General features: G+C 38.1%; 1 protein-coding gene across 1 annotated transcript; it reads left to right on the top strand.

The window, feature by feature from the left end:
• The first annotated feature begins 1,752 nt into the window (after positions 1-1,752).
• HOXB5 (homeobox B5) lies at positions 1,753-3,832 on the top strand. The gene is made up of 2 exons (XM_032791436.2): positions 1,753-2,363; positions 3,104-3,832. The coding sequence occupies exons 1-2, from the start codon at positions 1,814-1,816 to the stop codon at positions 3,349-3,351; spliced, it is 798 nt and encodes a 265-aa protein (XP_032647327.1). The 5' UTR covers positions 1,753-1,813; the 3' UTR covers positions 3,352-3,832.
• Positions 3,833-14,302: the final 10,470 nt, after the last annotated feature.

The raw sequence follows: 14,302 nt of genomic DNA, 5'->3' as shown, positions 1-14,302 counted from the left end.
ATAACGTTTGTCTAGCATCTTTCAAACATCTGGTCCCTTAGTTCACTTTCCAAAATCAGGGAGATGTGCACTGTAGACATTGCTAGATTTCGGACTTGCTGGGTTTTTTTGTTATTTTTTAGTTGAAACTTTATTCACTCCAAGACGACGGAAATTATTTAAGCACGAAAACAAAACAAAACAAAAAACAACAACCCAGTAAGCTAAGTACAGTTGGGTTGTTTCAAGTATATGTGCACATACACCCACCCCCCACCTTTTAAATGGCTCTTTTTACAATGTCATTTGACTCGGAGCCGGGCGTATGTCACTTCTGCGCTAAAGAATTAAGAGGCGTCTTGTAGTTGCGATGAAGTAAACTTTTCTTTGATTTTTTTTTAATTAAAAAAATGAACGAAAAGAAGTGCTTTTCTTCTTGGGATCAGCAGATTTAAAACAAAAATTGCTCAGCTCAATGCTAATAAAATTTCTGAAGCTTCACGAGAGAAAAAAATGCCTTTAAAAAGAACTACTCCTTCCCCCCCACCCCAAAATACCTATGTACGAGTGCATTCCCTCATGTCACAAGCTGGTTTAATGCCAGTCACTTTTAAAATCAATTCATGCAGAAGCTCCACAGCTGTAGGACATTTACCATTATTGCCACTCTTTTCATTGCCCGTAATTATTATAATTATATGTCACTTTCAATATGGCGCATAATTTCCAATGAGTTGCAGACAAGCATTTGAAATTCCTAAACTGCCTTGGAAAAAAAATAGCAGCCTTGAACAAAGCAAAACCCTGGTCAAATTTCAGGTTTTCATGGCTACCTAATATTTCTTGCAGGTTTGCAACGGGGTAGGGGGGAAGAGAACAATGCTCTATTTAAAGGGAGTGTGTGTGAGGGGGGGATATTCATGATCAAGAATATCTTAAAAGCAACATTGTCAACCAGTTTCAACGGCTGATCTCCCTTCCCGTCTCTTTTTTTCCCCTCCAGAATTACAAGGTGTTACTGTGTATTTGATAATATGATGAGAAGGTGAAGAAAGCCAATGAAAATAAATAAATTAAATAAATAAAGCACACATGTTTTTCTTTCAGCAGGCTCCGTTTTTTTCTCCCTAAGATATTCAAACACAGAACCTCCAGATCCAAAGGTGACTTACCCCCCCTCACCCTCCATCACCAACGTCATTATTATAAAAGAGTGGCAATAATTTAATGAAGATAACAACCCCCATGCAAAGACCACACAACTAAAACAGAATGTTGAGAATCATTCGAGCTAGGTCTGATAAGCATTTTTTCCCTCCATTTGCAGAATAAAATTAAAACTGAAAGGTGATTCCCGGGATGAAAACGGGGTATTTGAGCATTATTATTTTTCAAAAAGTACAAATGTATGAAGAATGCAAATTGCCACTAAATGACTTTAAAAAAAAAATTAAGGGTGGGTAGTCACCCTCCATGGCTGCTAAGTCACCCTGTCCCCAGTAGGTGGCGCAGTCCGCCAACATGGAGCAATCTCTGTCTTCTGAATTTTTTTTTTTTTTTGAAGCCTTGCATTGACTTGGGCCTAACGATTCTCAGATCGTCATTATTTGTAACCATAGAGCATGAATTACCTCTTGAGGTCATCAGTGAGAATTTACGACTGGTCAACAAAAGCACGTGATTACCAAACGCCCCCCCACCCCCCATATTTGGCCGCATACATAGCAAAAACGAAGTACAGTGCATTGCTATAATTCATTAATACATCATAAATCGTCAAGCACCGGGTTATAACGACCACGAGCCACAAATCAAGCCCTCCAAAATAACCCAAATGAGCTCTTACTTTGTAAACTCGTTCTCAGGGCGCTATCCAAATGGCCCCGACTATCAGTTGCTAAATTATGGGACCAGCAGTTCTATGAACGGTTCGTACAGAGATTCAAGCACCATGCATTCCAGCTCTTATGGCTACAACTACAATGGGATGGACCTTAGCATCAACCGCTCAACCTCCTCTAGCCACTTTGGGGCTGTGGGAGAAAGCTCCCGCAGCTTCCCTTCGCCCGCTCAGGAGAGCAGGTTTAGGCAAGCGTCTAGCTGTTCCTTGTCCTCTCCCGAGTCCCTTCCCTGCTCCAACAGCGACAACCATGGAGGCAAACCCGCCCCGTCCCCCTCCGACCAGGCTACTTCTGCCAGCACCAACACAAATTTCACAGAAATAGACGAAACCAGCGCGTCTTCGGGAACCGAAGAAGGCACCCAAATAAACAGCAGCAATATTTCCAGGGCACAGACAGAGCCCGTCGCTACATCCACAGCAGCAACAGAAGGGCAGACACCACAAATATTCCCTTGGATGAGGAAGCTTCACATTAGCCATGGTACAGCTACTTTTTCATTTTTTTCCCCCTCCCTTCTTTTTTTCTTCCTTCCTTCCCCTGGCTTTCTTTGAAGGCGCCTGAGAATTAATCCAGCTATTTATCGCGTTGCATTCATTTATCTGATCGCTGATTTAAAACAGAAAACTGCCTTTGATGCTTGTTTTGGGGGGTAATAGATTTGTAACCCCTGCCGCTAAATGTGAGGTTATTTTATATATAGATATATATAGAGAGAGAAAAGGTCATTTAAAACTGCGGGGGTATTTGCGGATGGGGGAGGGAAGAGGGGTGAGAAAAAGGAAAGGAAAAAACTGATCATTAAAATAGGCTCTCTATGGACAGATGGGGCTCCCAACCTTTTATTAATTTTGCTGGTGTGTGTGTTCTTGACAATCTGCTAATTACAAAATAAAAAGCCAAGAGTAGATCCATTGCACCAGGAACAGTGGGGTTTTTTGTTTGTTTGTTTTGTTTTGTTTTTTTAAAGGACAATATTTAACAGATCCAAACACACACACGTAGGTGGAATTATTAGAGTTTTAGGCTGCGAGGTTAAATTGTGAATATTGAATTGCATATACCGGAACTGGGGGGTAGAGGGAGGGGGATCGACACGTGGGGGAGGGGGGTTATTTTGAAATAACCAAGTGAACGTTCATGATTGTCCTGGGAAGGTTAAATAATTTGCCTTTTTTTTTATACGAACAAAACCAAACACCAATGTTGTCCATATTATTCAGACATGACTGGACCAGACGGTAAAAGGGCAAGAACCGCCTACACTCGCTACCAGACCCTAGAATTGGAAAAGGAATTTCACTTCAATAGATATCTCACCCGCAGGAGGAGAATAGAAATCGCCCATGCTCTGTGCCTCTCCGAAAGGCAAATTAAAATCTGGTTCCAAAACAGAAGAATGAAATGGAAGAAAGATAATAAACTGAAAAGCATGAGTGTAGCCTCCGCGGGCAGCGCCTTCCAGCCATAAATTATAGAAAAAGGAGTATCAAAGAAAGAAAGAAGAGAAGAAAGGGGGTGGGGGGAGAGAGAAGCAGCACCATATCTTAGTCTCTGAGTACTGTACAGTAAGGCACCTTTTTTTCGGCATGTTGTTGATATTTTAAACAACTCCTATGGTACTGTTATCCCAGGACTGCGCTCCTGTTGTGTTTTTTATTTTTGTTTTAATTTTATTTTTTAATTATTATTAATTTTTTTAAATTTCCAGATGCTCCTCCACGCTCTTGATGTTCTTATAAATGTTTGTGCCAGTGCTATCTTGAGTCTTTCTGGAAAGCTAGCATGTTTTATGTGAGCCCTTTAAATGTTCTAACTTATTTATAAATTGATAACAGATACGGTGGTTTGTTTGGGTTGGTTTTGTTTTTTTTATCTGAGTTTACAGCTATTGGGAGGGTGGGGGGAATTTATTCTCTGCCTAAGCTAAAGTTGGGATTCCTGCACTAAAATAGCAGAAAAAAAATTCAAAAAACTGTAAAGAAAAAAATAAAACGCAAAAAAGCTCTTGTATCTTTTTGTCTGAAAATTGTCGAATCTGTGGTTTAGTTCAAATGTAAGGCCATGCTTTCTAGTTCCCAGGCTAATTCTGAGACGTGGGTAAACTTCACTATTAAAAACATGTATAAAATTGGACCAACCATAAAGTGTTCCAATGTCTGTAAATACTAGAAATATTTCTGATGTGACTAATAGACAGTTGGTAGTGGGCAGAGTGAATGCAGTGTTATGTGTAAAATGGCATCTGTCATGTCTAGCTGCCTGTTAGTATTTTGCCAATAAGCTTTTTGTATTTGTTTGTAGCTTTACTTCAAGTCAAATAAACATTTCTCCTATTCACAAAGGCTGCCATTCCTATTTTCTACACAACGCTTGAGTCTTAACGCTGATCATTCGCGGTACATTGTAAACACTTGGTTGCACAGAGCTTGTGCTGTGTTGGGAGCATTTGACAAACGCTACACGCTCCTCGCTCTTCTGCACAGCACTTTGGAAACTCTCAGAGGCCACAAAAATGTTAAGTTCACATCATAGAATCTCATTGCTGAGGAGGAAAGCAAACGCATTCTGCAAAGGAAATGCAACCTGTCATAATTTCAAAACTTTGTTTCGTCCAAAAAAAATCCAAATATCAAATAACACAAGCTGTTTTAAAGTAGCTTAAGTTACAATAACGAGATATAAATGCTTTGCAAAATATATTTATGTGCATTTGAGGAACGGGCCTATATTACTTTTTGGAAAATAAAGAGATCTATCTATCTATCCATGCGCTCTCTAATCTATAAACACCCCTCACCCTCAATCTCCTGAGCAAACTGTTTTTTATATCCTACTTTTCTGGCTCAACATGTAAATAACAGTTCTGTAACTACTGATACTCACTACAAAGCCTCATTTTCGCTGCAAATAATTTAACATAATCAAAGGTGGCAAATGTTTCTCTTTTGCTATTCAGGATTTCTTGCAAGGCACAAGATACTTCAGTTAAAGTCTCTCTGTTGGCAAAATGCGACTGACATATTTACAATATAGTTCAAGTTTTTGTTCGTATTAAGTAAAGTTGGATTTTATAAACTTACCAAACTTAATCTCCCGCTGTTTAGGTACTTCTGAGGTGATTTTTAGAAGAATATGAGGTGGACTGTCAGATCCAAAACCATTTGCTCGCCTTCCCTTGATATATAGCTCTCTCTATATATATTTTACCAATAGCAAACTATACCAAAAGTAGGTATGACATTTAGATGTCAAATGGATAGGGTTTTATCTAGAAGTTAGATCGTAAAAATCGCCCAGACCTCAGACAGATACCCCTCACTGGCTCTCAAAAGTCACGTGAGGTCCATAAAGTTAGTTTTATGGTTTTGGGGAGTTGACAATGTACAATATATTTCACATTCTCTAGAATGTTAAGTGACACTTTAACTGCTTGGTTTGGCTTGTAAGGGGCAGAAATGGGTGAGCACTTTTCCAGATGAGATAAACCTTTGCAATTGCTGGTATCATGCTTTGCTGGTCCGGTGTTCAGTCCAGAGGACCAATAGTTTGGGCTCCTGAAAGTAAGTCCTTCTGAAATATTATCTGATTAAACTGTTTTAAGGGTTATATTGCTAACGATTGAGCGGGGTGAAGGAGGGGGATCTCTCTCTCTCTCTCTCTTTCTTTCTCTCTCTCTCCAAAGCTTTACTGCTCACTTTTAAAAGGTCCAAATTCTTACACTCCCTAGATTTGATGTTTCATTATGTCTCAGCAAAGCTCTGAGGCCCATATGCAAGCAACGTAAACTTTGTGGAACGAGAGGAAATAGAATTCCGTAAAGATTAATTACGATTGCATTGCAAATGCCATCCAATCTTTGCCTAGGGGCATATGTACTTTAGACAAACTTTGTTTTATTCTTAGCCATGTCAATAGAGACTCAGTTATTGGAGATTGCTTTGGTGAGTTTTCTACTGATTACAGTCACGAGCAAATATGGGGCAAGGCTTTGGCATTTCAAGGCTCCTGTTGTATATTTATATTATTGGTTTCATTCACACCCTTTAAGAATTTTAATTCTTTTTTTATCCTGAGATGCAAGGAACATTTTTAGCCTTTTTCCTTGGCCTGGGTATAGACCAAAATATTCGTTCTAGGCGTTTTTTCTTTCTGTAGACAGTATCCTAATAGTTCCCTGGTTTGTTTGTACAATATGTGGACACTGGATTACTGCCGTTATGTCTTTCTTCAGCTGCCCTTTAAGTGACTACAAAAATAATAAAAATCAAAAAATCAAACATGCTGCTGTTTGCATAATAGGGGTGGATTCGATTAACTTTAAACCCTATATATGTCGAGTATATATGTCGAGTATATGTATTCCTAAGGTATTGTTTTTGCTTTTATAAAGAAGGGACAGTTCTGAAAAAAAAACCTAATTAAAACAGCTTTTTCTTTGAGAAAATAAGCAAGTTATCAGCGAAGGGAGAAAAAGTGAGCTGCACTGAGTATTTACCATGGCTGGGACATCAGCTAGTAGAGGCAAAGTCCTGGTGATGTGTCTATTTTCCTTTATGTTTATAAGGCTACAACCCAAAACGCCTGTCACAAAGTCGCGTTCAGGAATCTTAACATGAAACACTCTGTCCAACGGCAATCGAGCCTCACTAAACTTAGACTGAAAAGATTTTTAACTAATGGGTCCCCCCCACACCCCATCAACTGATTTTTTTTTTACCAGCACAAACAAATCCTCAGAGAAGTGAGGGCTGCTTTTAAAAAAAAACAACTCTAGGTGTTTAAATTTACATTGGGGGAAAAAGAATCTGTGTCTGCCCACTCACATCTGTAATTCTGTTCCTGTATCTTTAAAAAGGTTAAAAGAAAATATACTGTGGGGAGGGATTTTCTTTTCCTTGGATCCCAGAATGCTGCTGCAGCCACTAACCTTCCATTTCCCTTCTTAAGCTGGATTTTTTTTTTTTTAATGGCAGAGCAACATTTGGTGGACACATGTCCGTCTCTTTCACACAGAGCAAAAGAACTCCACCATTTTGCGCAGTTTGGGGATAGTTTTTCTTTGGGCTGTTTTTCCTGTCCTGGTCCATGTGTCTGATGTTATCTTTACTGGCACAATTTCAACTTCTAGATTCTATTTGACCCAATCCACTGACTATCCTAGAACTCCTGGCTAATATTCTGATACAAAATCAAAATTCTGGCAAGGGAGACTTGGGGTGATTGGGGGCGGGAGAGTGATAGGTAGTTGAGTCATTTGAATTTTAACATCCTAACCTGATTATCTGACCGAGTCGTATGCTTCTTTATCAGCTCATAATAAAGGCATTCGCTGGCTTCTAGACACGTGAATGAAACGAGTCTAAAGTGTGAAGTTTGCAGTCAACACACCACAGGTTACAGAAATCTTGCCTACACAGCAAGAGAAATGTTTACTGAAGGTAAATAGGGTGTAGGTATGATGGGGTGGTACCAAATTACTGACCTGAACATTCTTTGGCCATCTGGTTTATATTGATGTTAAGAAATAATGTTGACTGATGCAAATTGTTACCACCAAACTAGGTGTGTACTGTCATTCACCTACCCTAGTACTGGAATGACAATATAACTGCAAGGAAATATATATTTGACAATGACAGTATAACTGCAGGGGAATTATATATATTTTACATTAATCCAAAACTTTTACTCTATCTATCTATCCCTGTACACTCCCCCTATCTATCTGTCTATCTATCTATCTATCTAGCCATCCCTATACACCTCCCATATCTATCTATCTGAATTTGGATTAATGTCATATTCCCGTATCCTGATTCGAAAGGCAAAAAGCTTGCACATTAGGGTTTCAGTATTTGTATATTATCCCAGTCAAACTTTCCTTTAAAATCAGGTCTAATGACCCAAAGCATACAATATATCACCCCCCTTTTTAATTACATGGAATATGCAACATGTTAATGGGATGGAAAGAACAATCCAAGACAGATAGGATACGTAGAAAGTCCATCTTCACTTAGAAATGCAGACTGAACCCCAGGTCGGTTTATTCTTTCTGCATAATCTTCCATATCACTACATTGATATTAAGGAGTTAGTTTAGCACAGGTGAAAGCAGAATGGAAACAATGCTTATATGATTTCCATTTTTATCCCAGTCATTCTTTGCTACAGTACCAGATAACCTCATTTATTTCAGGAATCTCAACCTTTTACAAAAGTTTGTAGTAGGTATGGGACTGGGCCTTATTACCTCACCTAAGCATGTTTTAGAAATTATATTCCTGACACATTAAAATCCTGTCCCCTTCTTCTGCACTTTAAAAAATCCTGCTTTCTACCTATATTGCTTTCTCTGTCTCTTACAGGCTGGGTTCATTTGTGTTGTTCTAGTCTCCCCAGCTTCCTGTGTGGCTACTGTGTACAACTGGTTACCACTTTAAAGCAAGGAAGGATTCACAGGCTCAGAATCTTTCTCTCCTCCCCCCCCCACCCCGCCCTCACGTCCTTAAAAACAACAACAACACCTCCCTTTGCTGGTGAACTGAGGAAGTATAAGAAGAGGAAACAGGAAAACAGAACTCTGACCGTTCAGATAGGCGAGGGCTCCCATTGCATTTTTCATCCTTTCCCTCCCTTTAATGGTATACATCAGACAGTGGAACAATTAGTTCTTCAGCAGCTGTAGAACATAGAATAAATATGAGATATTTTACTACTAGGTGTGTATGTGCGTGTGTGTGAGTGTTTCTCATGAAAATTATTTGAAAATTGATTGAAAATAATTGATTTGAAAATAAAACAGCCCATTTATATTTCTTTAAACTTCCCTTAAGGTTTTTTCTATTCCATTCCCCACGGCTGCATATATATATATATATATATATATATATATAAAGAATCTGGTTTTACAAATATATATCTAGAAGGTAGTATGCTTGACCAGCAACATACAGGGCCAGACCCAAAGCCCACTGATTCAGTGAATCCAGTTGGGCCTATAAGGAGCCCATTAATTTACTACTTCCACTGGAAATGCTATGGCTAATAAAAATGGGCACATGGGTCTACATTTTCTTTTTGATTGTCAGCTTTAGAATTTCTTTCCACTCTTGAAGGATCTCAATGGAGTTGAGAAACAAAGTAAAAGTGTTTCCTGCTCTTGAAATTAAAATATTCTTCACATATGGCAGATTAGTGGAGGATCCAGGGCATAATAATGTATCCATACCAGTGTCAATCTTCTGAGAGGGCAATGTTGAACACCTATATTAATTAACAAAACCGTCCCCCCCATGCACACCCTTTCAAAAGTGACTTTTTAAACATACAGTGAATGTTCAGAATTCTATGTTTCTACATTCTCTGTATAAACAGCGTAGACAGCACTCAGACAACCCTTCTCTCAGAAAGTATCTGCTCTATCCACTCAGCAGATCAATCAGCTATTTAAAAGAGATGTGTCAAAGAAAAAATAGACAGTAAAGTGAAAATTCAATATTAAAATATCCTGCTAACCTTCTGGCTTTGGTTAAGCAATAAGTAGAAGACCCTGGTAGAAACAACACTCATTAGATGTATAGATAGATACAGCAATAGAAACGTTCAAGCAAAAGGCAATGCAGTATCACTGTGCCCTTTCCAGACTACCTAGAGTATCATGGCATAGAAGGCTTGATTGCTTTTTAAAAAAAACAACCAAGTAAATTCTTAAACTAAACGTTTTGTGTGGCTTTTTAGCCTTTTCCTGTAGGCGTTTTTTATGTGGATGTAAAACGGAAGCAGTAGAGATGAAATAATTTTATTTCACCCTTCTTTAAAAAAAAACCAAACAAACTTAGAAGCCAAACAAAACTTACCAAGGTAACCTAGTTACCGATGTGTCTGAGGTCTTATTTTATTCAACAAAAAAAAAAATAATTAAAATCTGTTAAAGGGTTTAATTAAGAGAATTAAATGAAAAGGAAGGGGGCACAAATGGGTTGGGGGGGAAAAAAGCAAAGCTATTCTAAACGATTAAATCGCCATTTTAACAGTATAATGGGGTTTGCATACTGAAGAGAGAAATCAGAGCTCATATCTCATCAATAATTCATTGGAACCCGGGATCATTCGGAGGTCAGCAGACGAGTCAGAGCGGCTTCCACCGAGGAGCGCTAAGACACCCCTATCAAAATACAATAGTTACATCTCACACGTACCCGGGGGTCTGCAGGTCACAGGTTTAAGAACAGCCTAAACTGCCTTTTTTTTTTTTTTTTGGAAAGAAAAAAAGCTCGACAACAACTCACGAATCAAATGGATTGGTTGTTAGAATAGCAAAAAGGGTTTTTTGGGGGGGAAAAAGCCATCAGTTTGGAGATGGTCAACAATAACAAACGGGACAAATACATTTTTTTTTGGCAAGCCAAACGGGTCATTTTGCAACACACCACCCCAAATTCTCCCTCTCTTTATTTAAAAAAATAATATTGGAATAATATTGTTTCTATTTATCTGGGCAAAGATAATCTGGAGGGGAAATGAAGGAGTAGCTGTAATTCACTGATTTTTTTAACTGATTATCTATTCGTTTGTAATAGTCTTGTGAATCATCCCAACCTACACAAAAATACCCTATATCTGAGGGTTTCACTGCACTGTTTCACAGAAACCAACCCCCTTTCCTACAAGCTCTCTCCAGAAAACGCAACAATAGAATTGCAGTTTCACAGTCATTTCTCATGTCTTCCCACCATTTTAAAAAAATACAATTATCATTGTTGTTGTTTTCATTATTATTATTATTCGTTAGAACTGAAAGGAGCTAAGTTACCTAATTATTTAAAATTCACGTGATAAAAGATCGTTCCGCAATTAGGAAACCCAAGAATTGTCGAAGTGATTTCTTTCGGCTTGTATCTTCCTCTGGGGTCTCTGTCAACTCATGGATTTAATTTAAGAATAAAACTTTATTTAAGAATACTGGAAAGTTCTGAATATTTCTATCGAATATCTGAGTCACCCTCTAGCATGTTTTCTCCCATCGTGTTAAATAATGGCAGTTTAAAGGGGGCACTGAAAACTTAACTCTAGAGGTGTCTACCCTGTGCAGTTTTCCCATGTCCCCTTAGCCTAACTAGCTTTAAAAAGAAACTATTTTGACAGGAAGCGTTGAAAGAATAAGACTGTATGTGTTCTCTTTTCTCTCTTCCTCTCTTTTGATGTATGTCTTTTTAACATGTATAGATATACATACATATCTTAGCCCGTCGTGTCAAAACAAATTACAGATTTTTTTTAACAAAAGGGACGATGTAGTTAGCTTAGTGGCCAATTCATTAAAAAAAATCTTTAATTTTTTTGAAGATTTAAAACAGTATAAATCGGAGGGAAACTGATTTGGGGAGAAAATTTGGTGAATCTTTGCGCCTGTAACGTCCCCAAGCAACCAGCAGAGCTCGCTTCAGACCAAGTTCACAGTCATGATAGGGTGTCTTTGAGTTGCTCGCTATCGTAGCTAGAGCTTGGCTTTTGGTCTCTGTCGGTTCTTTTTGTGCCACAACAGATTCCTCCCCTCACCCCCCGTCATTCCCGCCCCAACACAGCCCCACACAAACTTCTCTCTCAGACCTCCAGTCCCCCACAGATAACCAAAAGCTCCTCTAATCACCCAGTCCTCCAGCGCGGGAAAAGAAAAATTAGAACAGACTAATTAGTGCAGCCAACAACTCACCTAGTCAACAACTCACCTATTTGACATCCCATTAGGCAAATAAAACAGAAATAATTCAAAATGAGATGAATCCAGCTGTGGTTTAAGGGTCTTTTCTTTTCTCTTGCTCTTCTAAACACACAGAGATAAAAGAAAAGTGTAAAGGGCGGGGAGGGGGGGAATCCGACAGCCTATGAACCTGATGACTTGATGTAGAGGAACACATCTAATGTTTTCAAAGCCTGGACATTTTGTCCCCCACTTGACAAAGACGGAACCCAGAAATGTTAAGAGGGTTTTTAAAAAAAATTGGGGAATCTGTACAGCTTTTCTTTCTGGAGACGTAGAAGGTGACTATGGTCTTTGGGGGGCTTGTTAATACAGCATTATAGCTCGAGGGGTCAAAAAGTTGAGGGTCAAAAGTTTACCCTGTGCGTGACTCAGTCTTCTGTATAGCCTGATAGACTAGATGTCAGTGTTTAAAAAAAAAGGGGGGGGGGGATAGTGGTTTGGCTAAGTGGGTGGGGTGGAGAGAGGAAGGATCCTTTTCTTACGGGCAGAGATGTGAGAAAATGATAGCGAGGTAAGAGAGAGAAGGATAATAAGTTGCCAACCTAGAGAGAGAGAAACAGGCAGTGGGGGCTGGCAATTCAGAATGAGACTCCGGTAGAAAATAAGGTGGATGAATCAGGTTGAGCCTCCAGCGAGGACAAGTGTAGTGGCTTCTAAATACTTTGCTAAAAAAAGATAACCTTTGAAGCACCATATAGAAGCTAATTAAAAGAATACAAGAGCAAAATACATTTATTAAATTCAATTACATGGAAGTCCCTATAGGATATTAACATGAGCTGTTATGTATATATATGACTTTAGAATGAACATTCTTTTATATACATATATATTCATTCTGAAGTCATATATATACATTTTTATATACGCATAACAGCTCATATATATTTATATGAAAGTTTATATAGACTGAAGGTTTATACATCTTTATCTATATCTATAGATATACATTTTTATATATGCATAACAGCTCATATATGTATATAAACTTTCATCCTATAGTCACGTATATATTACATGTAAACAAATATGTAAAGAATGTTCATTTTACAGTCATTTTCATCATTTTAACCTCCAGACTGACTGTTCTGACGCTTTGAATATACACTAATGAAAATACTGTTTAAACAAGATCTAAAGGGCAAAATGAAGATTATTTATAGTGTATACAATTAGTGAGGGCATTTACACCTCAGCTGTATATAATCCCCAATGCCGCCTGCTATACACAATAAACAGGATGATGGTTAACAAAATATTAAACGCACATTAAGGCTTTTTTAAAGAGTATCCATTATGCTCTTTGGTCCAGTTTAACTATCTCATTTTGTTCTTCTCTATACTTTTCCTTCTGAATTTAAATTAAATGTGTTGTATTTATTGCTAGAAACGTGACTCCACTCTGGCCAGTTGCAAGCGTTTAATGAACTGATATAATAAATATTTCCCTTGGCATTTCACAGTTATTTCAACATACACTGTTGTGCTTTGCATCCCCAAACTTCAAATATTATTTTTATCGAGGCTGGGGGTGCAGAAAGCTACTTTTCAATGGCGTCTAAAGCAAATATTTGACGCTATGCCGACTCCTAAAAAAAATCTCAAATTTGCTTTTGTTCTCCTTCTAAAATATCTACAGTGACTAAATACTTATAACACGCATAATTTTTCTTGGAAAAAAAAGAGAAAGAGAATGTTAGAATCCTGGGAAAGGCATCCTGGATAACCCGTTTGCTTTGCCGATTTGAGTAGATTCATACAGTGGGTGAAATTTGAAAGAATGTAAAGCGTTTTGTTTCGCGTGATAAGGCTGGGGTTTAATTAATTACCACGAATTTGCTTGGTATTTATAAAATATCACTATACAAGAGCTACCGTTTAGTGCTAACTTGGGCCATCCATCTTTTTGCTCTTGTAATTACTATGCTTATCTCTATAGGACAGTCAGTTCAACTCGGGTTTATATAACAGGTAACGGATAACAACTGCCATTTGTTGTCGGGATATTAACAAAAGCAGGTATAATTTCGAGGCCATCCTAATAATAATAACCACGTTTAACTTTCAGTTTAGGAATGCAAATCTCTACGGTTCTCTAGAAGAGTCACTTGAAGTAACAAGTTTTTTTAAAACCCCCAAACCAAACCAAACAAACAAAAAACAAACAAACAAACAAACAAACAAAAAGAAGACCAGATGCACTTATTATTTGCAAGGATATTTCTAGTTTATTTACCTTGTTTCCCCCCGTTCCCCCGTGTCCGAGTGCGTGGATTTGTATATAACATAAACGCAGTCGAAATAAAATTAAAGGTGATTTCTTCAAAAACAGTAGATTAAAGGTGCTTCTAATCCCAATTTACTTTTCAAATTACTTGTTCTCTCACCGGAACAAGCACGATGCTACATTTAGAGTGTGTGTGTGTGTGCGTACTAACGATAGATAGATAGATAGATAGATAGATCGATCCCTGCAGGCGGCTTTAAAAAAAAGTATGTAGCCTATATGACTCAGATATCCTAGAGATTATTAAACTTTATCCCCTTAGTAATGCATACTACACCTATCATTTGGGTATTTAAAGGATGGGGGGGGGGAAATGTTGCAGTTCCTTCTTTCAAGTACAGATCTTTGTACATTTTTGTAAAGCGT

The sequence above is a fragment of the Chelonoidis abingdonii genome, chromosome 21 (genome assembly GCF_003597395.2).
Source record: "Chelonoidis abingdonii isolate Lonesome George chromosome 21, CheloAbing_2.0, whole genome shotgun sequence".
NCBI classification, from domain to species: Eukaryota; Metazoa; Chordata; order Testudines; family Testudinidae; genus Chelonoidis; species Chelonoidis abingdonii.
The sequence above is the reverse complement of the archived record's forward strand: the minus strand, read 5'-3'. Positions and strand labels throughout refer to the sequence as shown.